The sequence below is a fragment of the Accipiter gentilis genome, chromosome 5, assembly GCF_929443795.1.
Source record: "Accipiter gentilis chromosome 5, bAccGen1.1, whole genome shotgun sequence".
Classification (NCBI taxonomy): domain Eukaryota; kingdom Metazoa; phylum Chordata; class Aves; order Accipitriformes; family Accipitridae; genus Astur; species Astur gentilis.
In genome coordinates this window covers 46,176,084-46,197,586 of record NC_064884.1, presented here as the reverse complement: position 1 = coordinate 46,197,586, position 21,503 = coordinate 46,176,084, and the positions used below count along the sequence as shown (strand labels likewise).

At 38.4% G+C, this 21,503-nt stretch overlaps 1 protein-coding gene across 3 annotated transcripts; it reads left to right on the top strand.

Annotated features, from left to right (window-relative positions):
* The first annotated feature begins 316 nt into the window (after positions 1-316).
* On the top strand, positions 317-20,021 carry LOC126038580 (keratin, type I cytoskeletal 15-like). 3 transcript variants are annotated; one of them, XM_049800468.1, is made up of 9 exons: positions 317-856; positions 1,558-1,640; positions 2,591-2,747; positions 3,240-3,401; positions 3,547-3,672; positions 3,816-4,036; positions 9,542-9,580; positions 9,816-9,845; positions 19,578-20,021. In XM_049800468.1, the coding sequence occupies exons 1-9, from the start codon at positions 317-319 to the stop codon at positions 19,660-19,662; spliced, it is 1,443 nt and encodes a 480-aa protein (XP_049656425.1). In that variant the 3' UTR covers positions 19,663-20,021. The 3 variants fall into 3 exon arrangements, with proteins under 3 accessions (XP_049656425.1, XP_049656424.1, XP_049656426.1); XM_049800467.1 differs by lacking the exons at positions 9,542-9,580; positions 9,816-9,845; positions 19,578-20,021 and adding exons at positions 4,873-4,898; positions 5,400-5,504; XM_049800469.1 differs by lacking the exons at positions 317-856; positions 1,558-1,640; positions 2,591-2,747; ... (1 more) ...; positions 3,547-3,672; positions 3,816-4,036 and adding exons at positions 13,352-13,434; positions 14,843-14,999; positions 16,602-16,763; ... (1 more) ...; positions 17,731-17,951; positions 18,889-18,920 and having other exon boundaries at positions 9,435-9,866; positions 19,559-20,021.
* The last annotated feature ends 1,482 nt before the right edge of the window (positions 20,022-21,503 follow it).

The following is a 21,503-nucleotide window of genomic DNA, read 5'->3' as shown; positions in this document are numbered from 1 at the left end:
ATGTCAGAGAAGTAAACTCCAAGTTTCAAAACTATAGCCTGAAGAAAAAACACTCATCTGAATCATCCCTTTTGTTTAATTAAAAAGAAAACCCAAGCCCTAGCCCCTGAGATGTACAGCCAGCTCTGTGAGGAATGTCATCATAATTGGCCTCACCTCTAGGGAGGAGAAATTTTGGAGGGAGGGCTACAGGTTGGGTTTCTCCCAACACCCTATCTTGAGGATATAAAAGAAGCACCAGGGCAGTGAAGACATATACTTTCCTCTTCTACACCAAGCTGAATAACTGACCTTAGCACCTTCTTGTGCTGCAGCTATGGCTACTTCCTTCGTGCAGAGCTCTTCTTCTACCTATGGTGGTGGCTTTGGGGGTGGTGGAAGCAGCAGCTCTCGCCTTTCCTCAGTCCGAACAGGAGGAACCTGCCGAGCTCCAAGCATACATGGGGGATCTGGTGGCAGGGGTGTCTCCATCTCTTCAGCTAGATATGTCTCCTCTGTAGGAGGTGGGTATGGTGGTGGATTGTGTTCTGGTTTTGGCAGTGGTTATGGAGGAGGCTACTCTGGCTTTGGTGGTGGTGTAGCCTATCGCTTTAGTGGAGGAGCTGGCTTTGGTGGAGGTTTTGAAGTTGGTGGTGGCTTTGGTGGTGGTGATGGCCTTCTCTCTGGCAATGAAAAGATAACTATGCAAAATCTGAATGACCGTCTGGCTTCATACCTGGACAAGGTACGAGCACTGGAAGCGGCAAATTCCGATTTAGAAATTAAAATCCGAGACTGGTATCAGAAGCAAGCTCCCACCAGCCCAGCCCGGGACTACAGTAATTATTACAAGATAATTGAAGATCTCCGAGACAAGGTATGACATTGATATGTAGAGGAGTTATAAGAATGCATTAGAATTGTGGAACTGCATATTCCACTTCTTCAAAATAAGCTAAAATAATTACAAAATAAATATTGAATTCCCCAACCCCAAATATATTGTGGTTATGAGCATTCTAGCAGAAAAGAGTAGCTTTTTCTCAATTTAAAAATAAAATATGTTATCCTGAAAATGTGACATTTGTTGATATTAAAATTATTGCACTAAAAGTTAGCAGAACACAGCAAAATGTGTTTAGAATTATCAATATATTTATTCAGTAATCAAGTAGTAAAGAATGTGAAAGGTAGGCCTCAAAGGCTGAAAAAATAATTCTCCTAGTTACAGATAAGATCAAGTGTTGTACAAATGTATTTTCTAATCATGCTTCTAATATTACACAAGGGTATCTCAGCTCTCTTATTTGCATATGGACTGTGGAAAAGAGCTTAGCATTTTTGTTTTTTCTCTATAAAAGCTGTAAGAATTACAGTGTGGCCAAAGAGCAACATAATAAATTGAAATGGCTCTTGCAATCCAAAAAGCATGCTTAACCAGTGACATCACAATAGAGGTCCATTTTTTTCTACCTTCTTTGATGGTTTACAGCCTCAATAACTTCCTACTATGTACTCAGGACCATGATATTTCACCATTACTCACAGGAACCTTTTTCTGTGTTTCTTAACTGCCAGATCCTTGCAGCTACGATTGACAATTCCAGAGTGATTCTGGAGATTGACAATGCCAGGCTGGCTGCAGATGACTTCAGACTGAAGTAAGTTTACCTGCAGCACATTTGTCTTCTCTCTCCTTGTCTCTCTCTTAAAACAGTTTTCTGAAGTTTAGTATTACTTTTTATGTAGAAAATAAAGTTCTTCAGTCACTGAAGGACACATTTCAAAATTATGGATAAGTAAGTATTTTTCCTCAATAACTTCTCATGAAAAAAACCCTGGCAAACAGAATCAATGTGATAAAGGATCAATTCAGAATATAAACCTGATAGAACACAGTATCCAGATCACTGAGCTGTTTACATAATAAATTATAGTTCATGTCTGAGTTTTTTAGTGATGCTCTTAACTATTTTTACTAGCCTAAATCACAGGGGAAAAGATGACAGGAGTAGGTTGGGATTTTCACTTAAAAAGAACCGAGTGGCGTGAAGAGATCGCTGTTCAGTTGCAGTAGTTGTCTCTCAAAGAGTCTGAAATTTAGAAAAGAAAGACAAAGAGTAATTTGGGGCTTATCCAGCTCATGGACTCAGCAGTACATCAGACAATGCTGAAAAGATGGTAAAGATACTTGCACAACTGATTTATCTTGCAGTGATGTACCTGCAGGTTTGTATTTTCTCCTCTATTGTCTTAGGCAGAGCTGGGCAATCTGTGCTTTCCTTCACGCCAAATTTGAGAGGACACTGCAAATGGACTGTTCTGTGTGACAACTTTTCTATTGATGCTGATAATCATTATTAGGTTCTGCAAAGTGAAATGTCAGGTACTCCTCAAGAAAAAAATCAGATGGCAATGCATGTAGTTTCACATGGCATAGTTGGACATTGGAAAAAACATCTTTACTCCCTTTACACTTCTTTTCAATATAGATGTTTTCATTTATAGCCCACTGTTCCTCCTACATTCAAGATAAAATTTCACAGTATTATAGCTCTACTGAATGCAAACTTGTACATATTCCAGTGCTTGTTTCTTGTTTAAACTGCAGATATGAGAATGAGTTGTTCCTGCGCCAGAGTGTAGAGTCTGACATCAACGGCCTGCGCAGAGTCCTGGATGAGCTGACTCTCTCCAGAGCTGACCTGGAGATGCAGATTGAAACACTGAAGGAGGAGCTGGCTTATCTAAAGAAGAACCACGAGGAGGTGAGAGTCCGTATCAGTACACTGAGAGGAAATTACTTGTCTTTGGAATTTATGCCTCTCCTGTGGGGAGGAGGAAATCCAAACAAAAAAACCCAGAATGACAACATTGCAGCTTAATAAGAAGAAAATTGATATTAAAAGAATCCAAAGTGTGCCCTGAGAAGCTTTTATCTGATTCCAAACTGTTCAGACCTATTCGTTTCAGTTCGACATTCATAAGCACATGACAGGTCACTGAGATAGATAAGCTGAGTAAAAGAAACATACATATAAGTCACATGTAAATATGTGTGTGTTGTGTGTGAGTATACAGAGAGTAGAAAAGCATGTGTGATGAGAGATAAAATTTGATAAACGTTTTTTATGTGTGTTCCACCTATGACACTTGATAATAAAAGTACCGTGTACCACTGCATGGATTGCTCATGGCAGAAAGTATATGAGAAGAGAAAGCCTAATCTTTTTTGTGTCCTCTGCCTTCTGCCCATCCAGGAAATGAAAGAGTATTCAAATCAGCTAAGTGGAACAGTCAATGTGGAAATGGATGCGGCTCCTGGCATCGACCTGACCAGAATTCTGTCTGAGATGAGGGAACAGTATGAAGCTCTGGCTGAGAAGAACCGTAAAGATGCTGAGGCCTGGTTCTTCACTCAGGTATAGTTACACCAATAAACAGCAAACTGATTCATTGCCCCATTATTACTGCCCCAGCAGATAGGATGGGCCCTCCCTTGCTCAAAATAATTTAAATTTTTTTATAGACTATGTACCTGATTTTACAGTTGTTTTTTTCTTCCAGACTGATGAGCTGAACCGTGAAGTAGCCACCCACACACAACAGATACAGACCGGCAAATCAGAGATCACAGAACTGAGACGCACGGTCCAGGGCCTGGAGATTGAGCTCCAGTCGCAGCTCAGCATGGTATGGAGCTATCCCAAGCACATCAAAAGTCACTACTACTACTACACTCTCCCCTTCCTCCCTCCCTATCTTGCCTCTCCTTAGACTCCCCCTCTGTGGGAAAAATCTGCATGCTAACCTATTCTGACGTTATTCCACTTTAGAAAGCTGGACTGGAAGCCAACCTGAGAGATACAGAAGGACGATACTGTGCACAGCTGGCACAGATTCAGGCCCTTATCACCAGTGTTGAGGAACAATTGAGTGAACTTCGATGCGACATGGAGCGTCAGAACCAGGAGTACAGAATGCTCATGGACATCAAAAGTCGCCTGGAGCAGGAAATCGCCACATACCGCCAATTGCTGGAGGGCCAGGACTCTCAGTACGTTGCTATATACAAATCCTATGATGATTAGATAAGGTTAATAACATGATGCATTGTAAAGCAGTAATTTGTGGTTGCTAAGCTGACTCCAGATTACTAAATTACCTTCACTGCACACGCAGCCTTTAGAGTACTGGCAAAACAGATGCCCAGCAAAATCCCAGGTGTTGCTATAACTCAAGCTGAATCTTCAGAACAATTGTGCTGATGATTTGAAAATATAAATGCAACCATTTTGACTACAATGAATCACAGAAGGCACCAGGCACCATATGTATGTCTTACATAATCCTCTTGTTGCACTGGAATAATAGCCTTCAGCCTGAAATAACCTATAAAAACCTGTTCTCAGTATTTCTTTAGCTCTTGGTTTTCTACAGTTGTGCACAGAGGTGAAAATATTCATCATCATACACCAGTACTCCCAACTAGAAAAGAACTTGGTACGGACCACAGCTTACTTTAGTGAAGTCTACGTTTTAGTGCCCATTTCCCATATCTGATCTGAATTACTTTTGATTTCTGAGGAGGAATCAGCTCCTTATACTGTTTCTAGATGATGCCACTTTGAGAAGAGAAGTATATAGAGCCATATCAGGACCAAGAACAGGTCTGACTGCTGTTCATATTTCCTATTGAGTAGATAGGAGTGACCTTCAAAGCAGAAAGCACCTTAACAATAACACTAGTAACCACACACCTGAGAAACAACCCATTGAAAGAAGCAGTGTGAAATCATGGCTATTCACACACAGTGGTTCCTAAATAGATCAATGGTTTCAGTGGACAGGGTTGGTGATGGTCATTAATCAAATATTTCTTCTTTTCTACAGGATGTCAGGAGTGAACCCTAAGGATGGTAAGAAAATTTTGATTTAAAGAGGGGTTGAAATTAATTGAAAAATAGGATTAAATAAACCTATCTTTTTTGCTTTGGATTTCCTCTTACTAACATAGATTGCATTCTCTCTGCAATGACCACATTCTTCATCATTTAGAGACAAAAATATAATACTTTATCTTATTTCATGTGCACTTTTGAAACCAGTAGCTTGCCAAAATGATTGCATGAACTCATGGGATTCTAAAATACAAAAATCTCCCAAAGATTCCTAAGCTGCTCTGCTGATTCACACAACATACAAGATACATCCAACACCAACATGTGATGTGCACTCTGAAGATTTACTGGATGAGGACCAGTAGGGAAAGAAGATAAGATGTCAAGGCAGTTCCCCCTTTGATATGAGAAAAAGATCTTGTGAGGAAACAAACAAAAAAAACCCCATCACACAGCTCTTCAGTGTGTTAGCAGTGCATTTTTTTTCCCTAGTTGAATTTTTTTTTTCTCCTTTAACAGCACCTCTGAGCAGTGGAAGAGTTCGCATGGGCATGGAAGATGGTGGAAAACCTGTTTCTACTCATGAAAGGAGATTCCAGTAAAGAAATACTGAATCCCTTCTTGCATATGATAAAACCAGTGCAGACTACACATTCACTAATGCTAGGAGAAATATCCTTTCACTTTCACCAACTCACAAGAATGTAATCCAAGAATGTGCAACAGCTTGATGTCTTTCCTTAAATTTGCTCTCCCTTTTAACACAATCATTTGGCTCTATGGGTCAGAGATGGCAACCTTGTTTTCTGCCAGTAGCTATATAGTTTCCTTATGAAAGAACCTACATAATAAAGTTTCTGTTCTGCTTGTGCAAATATGTCCAGTCTAATGTTGTTTTTTTGAAGTCAGTATGGCATTGCCATACACATGACCATACACCCGCCCTAACACAGTGCTTCCTATAACCCAAAACAAGAGGTGCTCAATGTATAACAACAATAGCAGTAATAACTTTAATAATAACAATAAAGATGATGATGAACAGATATAAAGTGCCATTAGATTCTCCCAGGAATCTGAAGCTAATATCAGTAAAAAACCTGAGAAGATAATGCAAAAAACCCTTAAGCTCTTTGTTCTGGGTTCAAAGTGCACAACATGACTACAATTCATGCACGAATAAAATGCACCTCTGAAAAACATTAGTATTTTTCCATATATCTATTTATGTTTCTGCACTTCCTTCAACAAAAAGGCAAATTCCCTTAGCTCTCAAGGAAGCACTAGGCAAGGTCCAGGTGAAATGAACTGTTCAAGCAGAGTTTGCTGTGACTATTTTGGTTTTCATACATAAGGAAGAAACTCACCAGCCTGTGTCATTACTGTAGCTGTTGTATTAGCAATACTGCCTTTTCTCAGCAATAAGTTAGTCTGCAAATTTACACCAGTGTAATTGGAGTTGCTTAATAAAGATTTAAGAGGCTACTAAATCCCAACTTCAGAAGCATATAAATCATTTACATAAATGCTGTATTTTGCTAATATAACCTGTTTGGAAAATTTGTTGTTAGCCTCATCATTGGGTATTTCAATCCACATAGTAGTATCTACAAAACCAGTATGATTTCTAGAATTACGTATTTTATTTTCCTTCCAACCTCCTTGGAGCCACTATTTTTCTGTGTTCTATTTACTGACATTTAAAAAAAAATAATCTACACTGCTGGCACCAGCTGCACAGTTTAGCCATGGACGAGGCTGCAGGATCATTTGTATACCACTGTTAAGAAACATACATAGCGCTGGTATTCTCACTGGAAAGAACTGAGAAGAGCTTCTCGCAAACTTCAGCAAAGCAACATCACAATCTACCAGAAAAGAAAAACTGAACACTACAAATTATATTCCTTCCTCATCCAGAAATCAGGTGACTATTATATGTTATCACTCAGCAAGAGAGAAATTCTACAGCCAAAGGCTGCTATCCATTTGTATTTCAGAAGGAGGAGTTGAAGCAACAAGTGAGGTCACAGGATATTTATCTGTACAACATAGGTGTCAAAATATTCTGCCTATACTTAACCTGCAGTCTATAAATTCAGTTCAGTTTGCTTTTCATGTTCCAATTCCCAAATAAAGTAACTCAGGACTTTGCATTCCTCAGTTACCCTACCTTGGGCCTGCCAATGAAACAAAGAACAGCCACCATCCAATGGTGCCATCTGCTGACAAGGTTTTATTTTCTTACTCTGATCCTTTCATTCTGTACTCTGTGGATTAAATAGTTGACTAAAACCAAGTCCCATAGTGCCAGCCTGACAATGGAGAGCCGTGTCTGGTTTTGAAGTAAGTTTTTTTGTCTTTTCCATGGATCATCAGCATGTGTTGATGAAAACTGTGTGGCATGTTTTCCAGTTTGAAAAGGCTGAACTTCAGAGGAAACACTTCCTATATGCCAGATCATCTTTGTTTTGTATTACTTGCCAGAAAAAATACAATTCTGTTTTTCATGATGGTATGATATTCCATGAAACTATCAGGGAGTAAATCAGAAGCTATTCTGTCTCACAAACTGTCAGCCTCGCTGCCAGGCAAGTTGTGAATCTCACAAAGTAATTTCATGGGCAACAAAAGATTCATTTTATTTCACGTAATATTATGTACATATGTATGTACTTATATTTCCATTTAATATTTCATAGAACATTAGCTGTCTGAACTGCCACGCTAGAAAATTCAGACTGCAATTAATCTCTGGTGAGATGAACTGAACAGCAGGATATCATTGGTTCTATTATAATTTGGGGTTTTGTTCAAGTTAAGCCTTCATTTTTTGTCTGGTGCTTCAAGCTCTTCTCACTCTTAAGCAGCAGAGCTGACACCAAACTGTAGCTATTAATAATAGCTGTTATCAGAATATTTTGTGATAGCCACACCTTGTACTTACTGGAAAACCATATCTTCAATGATTAATTTCCCCAAACAATTAAAAATGTTAGCATTTCTATTCAATGAAGTGCATGAGGAATAAGAAGTAATATGTACTCAATGGAAATGTAACCGGTAAAAAGAAAATCAGCAGGTGCTGAGTAGGGCTGACACAGAGCCACAAGGAGGAGCTCAAAACCTGCCCTGGGCCGAAAAAGAGGCTGAGGAGGCATCCCAGGAAAGGATGAAGTGCAGCAATTCATTATTACTGAATTTTTTCAAATGAAACAGAGAAAAAAAGATTCCTTCAGGTTTCTTCCAGGATAGTGTGATGCTGGTTTGTACAGTCTCTCTGCCCCCACATTCAGAATGAGTAACAGTGCTAAGTAAGATCTTGTTAAAGAGCTGAGCCTTCAACTGCTGTAAGGCAAAACAGCTACACCATTTCTGAGAGAGCCCATGCCCTCTCAGCTTTCCACCTCTTCCCAAGTCTTCTTCCTCTATCCTATCCATTAGTCGCAGCCTAGCGCTACTCTGAAAGACAAGGTAAACCCAATGACCCCCGCTGTTGCCATGGGAATGCTTCACAATTTACCACCTACTTATCAGCATGAGGAATAAGAAAATCTTTGCAGAAGCCAGACTTGCCCATTCTATATTTGATGGAAGAAATTCGACAGAAGGTTACTGCAACTTTTCAGAAAGACTATTTTTGCATGATTGCCAGGTCAATTTTTAGGGCTGGTAGCTTTAAATAATCACCTGAATTTTTCAAGTGTTGTTACAAACTCATATTCTAAATACTTTCTGTAGCTAAACATATAAATATCTTAATAGTATTAATACTAGTAACAGCAAGAAATTCCTGTATTACTATCTATTTCAACAAGACTATTGAAATATGACTGCACCTCATGAAATCATGAAAAAATCAGTAGAAAAGATTGTTAAGTACCTAATTCTCATGTATTCACCTGGAAATGAGCAGCTGCAGGGAACAGGTAGGCCTTACTCACTTTGGACTAGAGTTTTAGTCAAATGACAGAGGTTAGATAACTTCATTAAAGCCTCATGTCTCATACAGGCTGAAGCTGTTTGGTACGTTAATGACAGCTTGATAGGGCATGCTGCATTTCAGGATTCACAGACTGCTGTAATTCTAAAGCCTGAGAATTACAACAGAAAGAAAGAATCTTGAGAGACCCATTCCTGTCCCAGCTCTCCATTTATTCTCTAATGGGCAATACTCTTCCCCTCATAAGCAGGAAAATACAACATATTAACTACAGGGTTAGAAAAAAGTCTGAGGCAGAGCTGATCCTGTTCCACACCTACTGATTTTAGCCACACCTCAGTATTATAATATGAAAAGAAAAAGAAAAAAATCCCAGAACAATCAAAAGGAAAGCAATCTGGTATGTGGCTGTGATTCCAAATAACAACAACGGTGTGTGCAGGCTCATAAATGCTTCAGAATTGACCAAGAGGAAGCGCATTTCATGATGACACAATCTTGTTGCTGTAGTCATTCATCGAAGGGAAACTCCCACAGGAAAAGGCATAAAGCTGCTTAGGGAAGGCTAAGAAGCTGCTCAGTGCTAGTCAGTCAAACATTGGGTTAGATTCACAACAGAGCTAAACATGAGTACCAGCCAAGGCCCTATTCAATTTTTTTCTGGGTCCCTCAGGGGTAGTTCAGGGTGTGGTTTGGCCCAGCAAGGAACTTCTTACAGACCTTCAAGTGCAGATGGTGGTGCCAGCAGCACACATACGTCTTTCTCCTCTGCCAGACCCCTCTGGCTGGCTACTAGAGGAGAGGCACCTTGGGGAGGCTTCGGCGAGCACCATGGGGAAAGCATCTTCCTGGGTGGGAAAGAGAAACAGACTATGCAAAACCTGAATGACCGTTTGGCTGCCTATCTGGACAAGGTCCGCTCCTTAGAAGCAGCTAACGCTCAGCTGGAAAGCTGCATCCTAGAGTGGCACAAGACAAAGTCTCACGGAAAGAGGCATGACTTCAACCAATACGAGCAAAACGTCACTGACATGCAAAGACAGGTAAGTCAGAGCTATAAGTGACTATGTCATTCTATGCTCTTTTAAGGAATCTAGGTACTCATTTATGCTGATGGCTTTCCTTTAAAGAAAGTTAAATAAAACCTTTTAAATGTTAGAAATACTAATGAAAGTGGTTAGAGGACCTGGGCATAAACGGTCTTTGTGTTCACAAGGAGGAGAATGGGCTACAAGAAAGAAAAGCTGGAAGGAGACAAGGGGGATTCTGCAAAGACTGGTAGTATAAAAAGATTTGTCTGGTGCCAAGTGTTCGTTTCTGTACATGAAAGTGTGGTTTGAGTAACTATGTCTGGCAGAATTTGGTCTTTTTGACTGCACTTGTATTCAAGCAAATTACAAAGCAGGCAAACTGAAGAGACTGCCTTCTTTCATGCATGCTGGTTTTAGACATACTGTTGCATTTCATTGCTTTGATTCTTATGGTAGCAGTCAATGAAACTACAGGAGGTTTGGGTCCAATGAGCTTATGTAATCAGATGGAAAAATACTTCATTGTAATTAAGAAAATAGCAGTGACAAATTCCTTGTGGATGTTTTCACTATAATTAAAAGGAGAATTTCTGGTTCCTGCCAGTAGTTAATATTAACGTTCAACAGTAACTCTTTCAATCTCCCAGACTCACGTGTCTTCAAATTTAAGCATAATATTAATCTGTATTCATAATGAACATACTTAGCACTGTAACCATCTGTGTGACTAATCAGTGTAATTAACTTTACATAGCCATATGGGGCAAAACCCAAAGCTATTCCAAATGCCATGTTGTAGTTTTCCCTCCACTTTTTATAATATCGTTACTTGACATTCTCAAGACCCTGAAAAATTTTTTTCAAAAGGGCTTGGAAATGGTATTAGCCAACATCTTTGCTGAGTGAGGCCAGGGACTTAATCAAACTCCCTGCTCACTGTTAAATGTGTTGCCTCCAGGCAGAAGATGAGGCACTCTGACCACAGACTGCATAAGGAGAGCCAGAATTGTCATCACCTATTTCTGTTTTAAGGATAAAGAAAGGTCATCCATCTCCAGACCTATCACTTGAGCACTTATTTTTTTTAACTGATCCAGAGATAAAAACTTGTTCATCAAGAATATAAATGTGTTCACATTGATTTGGAATTAATAAATCAGAAAGATTTAGGAAGACAGTAAGACTAAAAACATAATGCTGATTGGGGTAAAGCCCTCACTTAGGAATAGGTTGTACCCAAACCACTTATTTTTAACATTCACCACTTAAATAGCTATCACTGGCTACAGGCACCTGTTAGACTAATGACTGTCTCAGCCAGTATGTACTGCATGTGGTGGTCATACTGGGGAGGAAGGGCTGTTAAAGGATTATTTACAGGTGACAAATCAGTGATTTAACCCAGAATTTTTACTTTCTCTATAAATTATTGCAATTAGCACCATGACTGCCAGTAAAATGAGTGAAAATATAGCATCTAATTATTAACCATAATTAAACTAATTAACCATTAATTAAAAAGGTGAAACTAATTTAGCACCTAAAATGAAATTTAGACAAAATTTAGGCTCCTATATCCACTAACCCAGACAGTCTATGATATAGGCTGTCTAAACTTGGAGGCATATAACCGTTTGGGTCCTACATTTTGGACCACACTCTTCCCCAGATACCTGAATTCTGGATGAACATGCCAGATGGAGCAACAAGTTGCCTTGCTCCAGCCTGACTCCATTCTAACCCAGATACAAAGAAAATAGCACCAATTCTTCAGGTAAATGTCTCATTCAAACATCTTGTACCGCTAAATAAGCAAACTGATTTACAGAGCATTCAAGGAGCCAGGATCAATGCTGTTGGACAAAGGACACAAGGCATGCTGAGGAAGAAGTCAGTGCAGAAAGCCTTCTTGAAAAAAAATCTGTTTTGAGAATGAATTTGAGTGTATTTCATGTATAAAATGTATGAGTTCTTAATTAAGGTATCTGTAAGTTTGCAGGTTGATATTAGTGATGCACCCATATTCATGATGGATGTAGTCAAGAATTCTGTATAATTATAAACAGATAAATGCCCGATTTGAAATACACTGCTAACTGGCATAGCAATCAATATCGTACAGCAGTTGGCAAAACACTGAAAATTGTATAGATTGCACAGAAGGAGTCATAAAGCATTTATATAAATGTGTTGCTGTGTTGCATGATTATGAAATGGCAAAGTTGAAGAACTCGTATGTTGCTTTCTCACTGCCTTATTACTTTCTATAGTAAAATTTACCATTCTCTAAGGATGGATTCAAGAACGGCTGCTTCTCTGACAACAAATTCCAGGCAGCCACACATTTAGGGTATTGTTATACTTCTGCAGCTGGCCTTGGTCATGTCCCAGGGCAGTATCTGAGGTGTGCTGCTAATTGCTCAAGAATGTATAGTCTGTTAATAGATTAGTTAAAACACTCCACAGGCATCTTCTTTTTTGCTATGAGAGGTAAACTTTTGACACTTCAGGACAATTTTGTCATTTCCTTGTTTCTTTGTGATTCATTTAGGTGTGGGAAGTTTTACTTCAAGGTGCTGAGAGCTCTGTAAATGGCTAATGATTTCTGTGCAGCCATAATGCACCTTGTTTTGCTATTTAAGTGTTGAGTGAAGGCAGCTGTTGGAATTGCAATGATGCTTCCCTTTCCTCTTTGTTAGAAAAGGACATGGAGTCCCACAATGATTAGTTCCTGCTAATCATGTATGAGTCCCTGCTAAAATTCTTTCAAAGATTTTGAAATACTTTTGAAATACTGAGCTTTTCATATTCAGATCTATAGTTCAAAACTATTTCATGTTAACAGGGACTTACCAGTCTTTTCAGTACATGCTGAGTATACTAAAAGAATGATGTGGTGCACTTTCTTCTGCACCTTTTAGAGCAATTTTCAATATCCCAAAGGAAAATCTGAAACATGAATTAGTCACTCCATGCTGCTGGACAATTCAGTACAGTTATAGCTGAATAACTGAATGGACCATGACAACTAGATGCCAGTGTTATTCTCAAAATGACAATCCATGCAACTGTAGACTGAAGCACATGATGGACTCAAGGGGTCCTGCTCAACCACGACAGCTGCTTTTCTAGCAATGCTAAACTGATTCAAAACCAGTTCACAAGAAAAGAGGAAGACAGTGATTGTTATTCTGTAATATACCATGAGGTTTGTGTAATATTATTCATATCCTCTACCTGGCCAGGAATAAGACGACTCTCCTCCTGCTTCATATCCAGAAAAGTAAGACAAAGAAAAAAGTAAGATTATGGACAAAAATTGAAGAAACATCTAAGTGAATCAGGAAACTAAGCTTCTTTTATTCATGTACTCTCCTTAACATGGGAATTCTACTATTTAGATGCTTCCTAAAAGCAGCAGGGAGTCTAAAACAGCACAGGTTATTCACCATCACCATATGGCAACACTGAGTCTCCTGTTGGATTCTGTTTTCCAGATTGAGGATGGCAAGATCACCAATGCCAGTATCCTTTTACAAATTGATAACGCTAACATGGCATCTGAAGACTTCAGGCTCAAGTAAGCTCTTCTTTGGTTTCCTGATTAAGTTTGAAAGAGGATTAAGAAAATACTGCTTTTTCTTGATAATCCAATATAAAACCGATTTTACTGAGGTTTTCTGTTGATACTAGATAAATAAAACCGATGTAGAACAGAAGAAAAAACAAGCCAGAAAGGATAAAAAGGATGTAAAAATCACAAATGATTGCTGAACAATCTTGAGTCACCCTGTTTATGATACTTAGTTCAGGTCCTGAAGAGCAGGTTTTACAGCAGACACCTGATACTTGTGACAAAAGGCATTTAAAACTGTCATCTGGGAATACAAATTAACCCTTCTCTGCACTATGCTTCCCCAGTCCAGCCCAAATCTACTTCCCGTACTTATCACCTCTTCTGTCCAGCTCCGCAGGAAATACCCGTCTTTCAGTATCTTCTGCTTTGGAGTCTCCTAAGTTTTGCCATAGTAAATGGGCCAGCACTTCCTTGGTTACCAGTACGCAGTTTGATTTTTCAGTACATTGTTGAAAGGTAGTTCTCAGACCCAATAAAAAGCCAAAATGTTTGGACACAAAACTTCCAGGCAGATCTTTGCAAAGGAAAGGATTTTACATTTCTGTAAGTTAGACCTCTTAGGAATCATGAAGATTTGTCTTATTTTCAACAGATTATCATCAGCTATTAAAAAAAATATCAGCTTTTCGTAATATTGTAATAAACTTAAAGATTCTGAACACTGTAGGCCTTATCTAGCCTTGCCTTCCTTTATCATTCAATAGTGTCATAAAAGGAAACAGTGGAACTACTTTGAGAGAATGGAATCATAGCATGAGTCTGATGGATTGAATGTAGAAACATCAATAGAGCCCACAAAAAATGAAGTAAAGGGAGAGATTCGGAGGAGCAAAGGTGCTTCATATGCCCAAGGGAAGACACAGCAGTGTCTTTCTGACTCTAGCTCACTACAGATGGCAAACTGCAAGAGGTTAGAGAGGAATGTTAAAACCTGGCTTCTGTGACATTTTTCCTGTTTTCTGAAGGACTGAAAAGTTATCATTTTGGAAAAACTACAGAAAGCATTGATTGTTGATACTGTTTTCCCACCTTTATTGGCAAATTTTTGAGAATCATACTCTCAAAGCTTTCTCGAACTGGTGAATGTTAAGATGTGAAAAAGGAAAATGAAAGAAAGAGCAATTATTTCATACCATATAGGAGGAGGAGTGAAAATTGTGAAAAACAATAATGAAACCCATCTTATTTTTAAGACCATTCAAGAATATTCAAAGAACATATTTTAGAAACATAATTTGTTTCCTTGTTTTTTTGTTCTCTCTAGTTCCCTACATAGAGGACTTAAGTATACTTCTCTCTAGAAGCAGTCTGTTCTCAACAAGCATCCTTTATCTTCTTTTTCCTCATAAAGGTATGAAGCAGAGAAGTCTCGCAGGCAGGGAGTGCAGCTTGATGTTGAGAACCTGCGTAAGGAGCTCGACGGCCTGACCATTGTTACAACAGATCTGGAAATGGAAATTGAAGGCTTGAGAGAAGAGCACATCCTCAGGAGGAAAGACCATGAGGAGGTAGAAAAAGTTCCACTTGGTAAAATCCTATCACACAAATCTTCGCTACCATGTAATTAACTCTAGTAAGAGCCACAATCTATAAATGGGATTGATGATTCAGAACCTAATCATGTTGCTAAACAAGCCAATGAGAGTCAGATGAGGCACAAAGTTTGTGTACTACTTTACCAATTAAGTTGGGATTTCAGAAAGGATAACAAATTGTTGTATTTTCTCCCACTCTTTTCTAGTCACCTACCCATCTGTCATACGTAGCGAATAGTAACTTACATATTCAACAGAAATATTCTCAGAAATACTTAGATACAAATACACAGAGACAAGTAAACAGGAAACGTTACTGTTTGCTGTTGAGTTTTACTCATCACAGACTTTTCCCTCAACTCTGGCTATATCATTTCACAGAATCACAGAAGCACAGAGTGGTTGAGGTTGGAAGGGAACTCTCAAGGTCACCTTGTCCACCCCCGCAGCTCCAACAGGGTCACCTGGAGCAGGCTAACCTGAACTGAACAACCCTTGAATTCTTGAAGCATCAAAATTAAAAAGAATGGTTGGTGCAGTCAAGTAAAGTTACTTATTCTTGCAAAATCCTAAGCACAATAATTAGATAATACTTAATAATTGTCAAAAAAACATGCTGCTCTGAATTCTTCCCGAGCTATACCACAGTGGTCTCTGTTATTGCCACATATATAATACCACTGCTTGACAATTTACTGTTTTCATTTTGCTTGATCTGATGTTTTCAGTCATGACCTAATGCAGAACCAAACATCCTACTCAGTATCTGTCAACTATTAAAAGGGAGAATAGAAACACAAGGGTTACACTGCAGTAGGTGAAGCTGTCTTTGGCTGATCCCCTTACAGCCAAGGATACTACTGAGCAGCTATAATAAAACAGTTCTTGGAAGCAGGGCAACCAACAGAGACATCAGTAAGTCCAGTTGATCTGCATTTTGGAGGTCGTGATGTCATACCCTGAAATGCTACTTTGCCTGGGCACTTTTGAAAATGGTACCTAGCACATAAGATTGTGCTACACCAAAAGGAATGTTACCATACCTGCTTGACTTGTCCTGTAATTATGTTGTTTACACAGTAATTATACGCTTTAATCCAATTATTCCTTTACCAATTACATAGAACTTTTACATTACTCTCCTGTAAACTTAGTTATAGTTCCATAAATATTAACATACAGTGTAAGAAAGATGAAATTACTGTTAGATTTTCATCAAAGGTTTTGGGTTCCTAATAGATAAATAAATAAAAAATGTCAGTGCTTCTTCATTAAGTATATATCTTCCAGAAACATTATATGAAAAGATCTTCTCACATGTTTTTCATTGAGTTCTCTACCACAGTTCTGCCACAGAAATAGATACAAGTCACTGGTTTAAGTCACACCATAGTATTATCCATATATAGATTTTCCAAAGAGTGTTAACTGAATGTATATAAGAATTAACCTACCATAATGAAAAACATACTGTGGGTATTGTGAGAGGATAGAACTGAGGAAGACAAGACAGGGATGAAAACTTTCTACTTTCATAAACAAGTTTGCTTGTTTCCTCTACTAATATATGAACAGGATATGGAAGCAAATCGCTCATCGCAAGACTTCAAAGTCAATGTAAAAGTAAATGCAGCACCTCCTGAAGACTTAGCCAAGATTCTAGCAGAAATAAGAGAAGATTATGAAGACATAATTGAAAAGAATCGTCAAAGCCTGGACAATTGGTACAAAGAACAGGTAACAGCTATTTTCTGCTCATTTCAAAGAGCCTGTTACTGTACATGACTGACCAGAATCAGTAAGCTTTTCTCTTGCTTTTGCTCCATAGACTGCAGCTATGTCTCTGGCAGCAACCCCTAATCCAGAGCAGATACAGCGCAATGAGAACGAGATCAAGGATCTAACACGTACTTTACAGTCCCTGGACATCGAACTGCAGGCACAGATGAGTAAGGTATCTATTGTAGACACCTCTGGCTGGTCACTGTTGCTTCATATATTCGCAGAAACTGTCATGGACCAATTCTTCATTTAAATCCATAGCTTAGCATGACTTTATTGTAGTTACTGAAGTATCAGTGAAATTGGAATTTGGACCATGCTTGACTTTGCCAGACTATGCAAAATAGATTCAGCAACCATCACCAAGAAGTGAAAAATTTATGTCTCTCCTTAGAACAAAGTATGGGGAGAAGAAAAAGAAGAGATGGGATAGCTGACTCCGTGATCTAGAAAGAAAAAATGTCCAAGAAGACAGATAGTAATACAAACTTCATATTTACAACCCCTAATATAATGCATGAAATACATGAACTGTGAAAAATGTTGGTGGGGAATCTTCAAAAACATTACTCAGCTCTTGTACAGGTTAAAGCTCATGTAACCATGATGTGGAGACTTTAGAGCAATTCTGGACAGTAAATGCAGAACTGAAAAAAGAGTCAAGAGCTACAGGAGCACAGCTTTTGAGCAGAAAGAATATGGCAGGGATAAATTACTCACTTTTTGCCTCTCATTATGCACACACAACACAGCTTCATGATTCTGCTGTCTTCACATGAATAGTCATGCAAATTCATAGGTGTTTAAATTACCACAGTCTTAATTTGCAATCTTCTAGCCAGAGACCAAATTTGCTGGCATTTCAGCATTATATCTTCCACATGAATAATAATCATAGTATTGGTATTATCTGCTCTGTCAGAAACACATGCTGGAAGACACCTTGGCTGACACTCGGAATTACTATGCTGTTGCGCTTCAAAACATGCAGCAGATCATCTCCAAATGTGAGGAAGAGCTAAGCCAGGTTCGTCATGACATTAAGCAGCAAAATAACCAATACAAGGTTCTTCTTGGGATCAAAACCCGCCTGGAGAAGGAAATTTCCACTTACCGCCTGCTGCTGGAAGGGAATGTTGACGGGTAAGGCAAAGCCGCCCTGACTGGAATAGATGAGAAGAGAGTTCTCATATTTGGGTTATTTATTTGTTTGTTTATGCTTAATCAAAGCTTGTGAGTTCCATACTACATCAAGGGTTGGTATTTTAATGTGATGGATCATAATAAAAAGCTTGAGCCACTTAGTATACAGAGAAACTTGTATCCATGTAATTTGGATTACCTAAATTAATATAACTATTTAAAAAAAAAATAATTCTACATTCCTATAGCATGTCTACCTCAGCATAGGAAAAAATGCCAATTTCAGTAAAATTCATATTCATTTCCTATCTTCAAAACAAGTTCTAGATCAAAAAGAAGCCCGGAGACAAGTTTAGATCTTTTTTGGTCAGCCATCTGCAGTTACAAATACCAACACACAAAATCTGTACCGTATGCCCCTCTGCTGATGGGTTGTTTGGTTTCCCCATCTCTGCCTTGTCTGAAATCCCTCCATTCAGAAATCTTTGGGCCTCTATTCTTCATTCTCTCATCTTATATAGAGGGTATGTCTTATTTATACAAAATCAGAAAAAGCAAGATTAGCAGTCTTTATAACTGAAAATCTCAGGGAGGCAGGACAGTATGGCACCAAGTATGGGGTTATTTGTCAAAAGCCAAAATGGGATCAACTTGAGCAACTCAGAACACATGAGAAACAATGCAACTGTCCACGGTAGAAGCAATAATGAATGTACACACAAACAGTTTCAGGTGAGAGTTATCTGTATCTAAGACTACCAAAGAGGAAAAGTTCTTGTGGTATAAAAGCATCATTCTTTTTTATTTAATTTTTTAAAATTTTATCTTTTTTTCATAGTGGTATGAGGTCTCCTTAGAATCAGTGAAAAGAAGGGGATGAATAACTTCTTGAAATTAGTAAAATAATTATTTTTTCTCTGTTTTATTATCTTTACAGGATAGCAAGAAAATCTGAATCAAAAGCTAAAGGTAAAAGTCCCTTATTTTGTTGTCTATAGTCAGAATAATTTTAACCTTACATGAATGAACTATGAAAGGTTTGCATGGCAGTTAATTCTCGTGTAGGCCATATTTGAGACTAATTTCAGTGATTCATCAGTCTTGAGAAAGGCTGCACTTGAGAGCACATTCTGCTGTGTCTGCCCACTCATGGACTATCTTCAGACTGACCTCTGTTAGTCAAACACGTTGTCCAAAGCTCAGACTCAAGACTAAAGCTTTCATGGTATATGAGGAGGCACAGAGACTCCATTTGGTGACTAAAACAGTGTTAGGGCTTGAGAGCAAACAGAAAATCTGCATGTCTGGAAACTCATATTCTGGCATGAGCATGACCTACAGACATTTAGGATAATCTGCTCTGAAGTTAGATTTGCATTGGCTGGGATGTAGCTGTATTATTCATTTGCCCTGACCTGGGCAAGACTCAGGGTGACTTTCTGGCAGTACATTTCACAAAGAGCAATAATAAGTATTGGCTTAAAGGGAAACATGTAAAGATAATTCAGTTGAGGAGGTAGCTGGTAAATTACTGTAAATGAAGCTTTCCCTGCATCATCTTGTCTCAGCATTGTTTCTTGTCTAATTAACCTTTCTTTTTGTTTCAGAACACGCTGGGCTGACCAGTCGAAAGATCAAAGCAATTGTCCATGACAGTGTGAATGGGCAGGTGGTATCCTCCACCATCAATGAGATCCACCAGCAAGCATGAAATAAAAAGTTCTGCTAACTACTGGCTTTCCCAGCAGACTAAGCTCTGGCAACCCTTCTGTGTAATTGTGCTGTATGTTGGTCTCCCTGTGTGTAAAATAGGGATACTACAGTGAACTCTCTCCTAAAATGATTTGCAGCCTAATAATGAAAACTGCCATACAGAGCTAGGTATAGCTGATATTGTTAGTTTAAAGAGCTTTTAGTTATGAAACCGCCAAAAAAAAGCTATTCAATGAAAACGACCAGCTGAGCTGGTAATATATGTACTATGCACATCTCACTGGGGCATGAATCTCCATCTGTGATTCATTTATTGCTCTGCAAATTAACTATAATTTAAAGTGAATAATCTCTCAACTTTTCTCCTGGTCTTATGTCTCTCATCATATACCTCACTGCAGCCAATAAATTCTTTTCCATTACTTGTTCTGGTCATTTGAATTTCCGATTTTGCTTTTTCTTACATATGCACCAGCCTAAAGTGGCAGTGTTACTGACATAGGTCAAATTGTTTCAGGAGGTATAAAACTGGAAGGACACAAAAAAGAAGAAAAGAGGTGACACAAGTTACAGGTGATGTTTACATAAGCAAAACTATTAGACTTCCCTGTATACAACTTTTCAATGTCACCGTTTAAAACAGCATTATTAGTAGGATTGTTGTAAAGTACACTTTACTAAGATAGTTACCCTAGAAACATTTCTTTATTCTTCAGCTTTAGAGAAATTTTCTTTAACTGCCTTTACATGCTTTCCTTCAAAGATTTTAAGTCCTTTTCCAGATACTCTCATTCTTTCTCAGTGACCCATTTAATTCAAAAAGCCATTTCAGTTATTTGCTTTCATATTAATGTTCACTGTTTTTGTTGATGGGTTCTGTAGTCAGCATAGACTGGTATATGCAATGCATACTAACGTAAGGGGAGAGGCCCAAGTTCTTTACCCAAATCCAAGCTTCTTCCCCTTTCTCACATCAGTCCAATCACTGACTCAGCAGGAGACCCTAATAGCAATAGGAAAATGTCTAGTGATATTCAAAGCTAAAAACTGAATGAGAAAACGAGAAATATTATTAGGATCATTTAGACAAGAAAGACTGTAAAGCAGAACGAAGAGAGACAAAATGGAGCATAATCAGTGTCTGTACAGATTTGCATTCCAAAGTCAATGTCTGCATATAAAACAGTGTGTTCAGGGCAGTCTCATATTCATGTGTGAAATTGTCATGGTACTCTTTCATACCTACTCAGAAGGGACTTTCATAAAGGATTCCTGTTACCTGCTTTGCTTTGAAACAAGGCTCATAAAAGAATGTGAAATTTTCAAAGAAAATGCAGATTTAAAATAAACAAAGTCCATCTCTATAATACAGTGTTTTCTTATTGGCATGTTAGGACCAGTTCATGATTCCCCTTTGCCCCCCACCCCCCAACTCTCCACCCTTGTTGCATAAAGAGATCCCAAATGCATTGAACGGATTACCTAATGGTTTCTTTAAATTGGGTAAAACTTGAAATACAGGATTAGTAACTCTTGGATAATTAACAATGTCCTTCCTTATGGCTTACCAGATCCAGCAAGCCAGACCTGGTGTTCATAGCATCTGGACAAAATGTGCCTAGGTTTTCTTGAACAATTTTCTTTGTTATTTAAAGTTATATTCATTTCTCAAATTTACAGAGCAGAACCACATTGCTGTGATACAAATAATTATAAAAACTTCTAAGTATCTATGCTTTGTGCCAGGTTTTGATTGTGCTAAACTACAAGGAAAGAAGAAAGAAAAATGAATAATTGAAGTACTTTATAGAACACGCCTGTCCTTATTTCACATTCTTG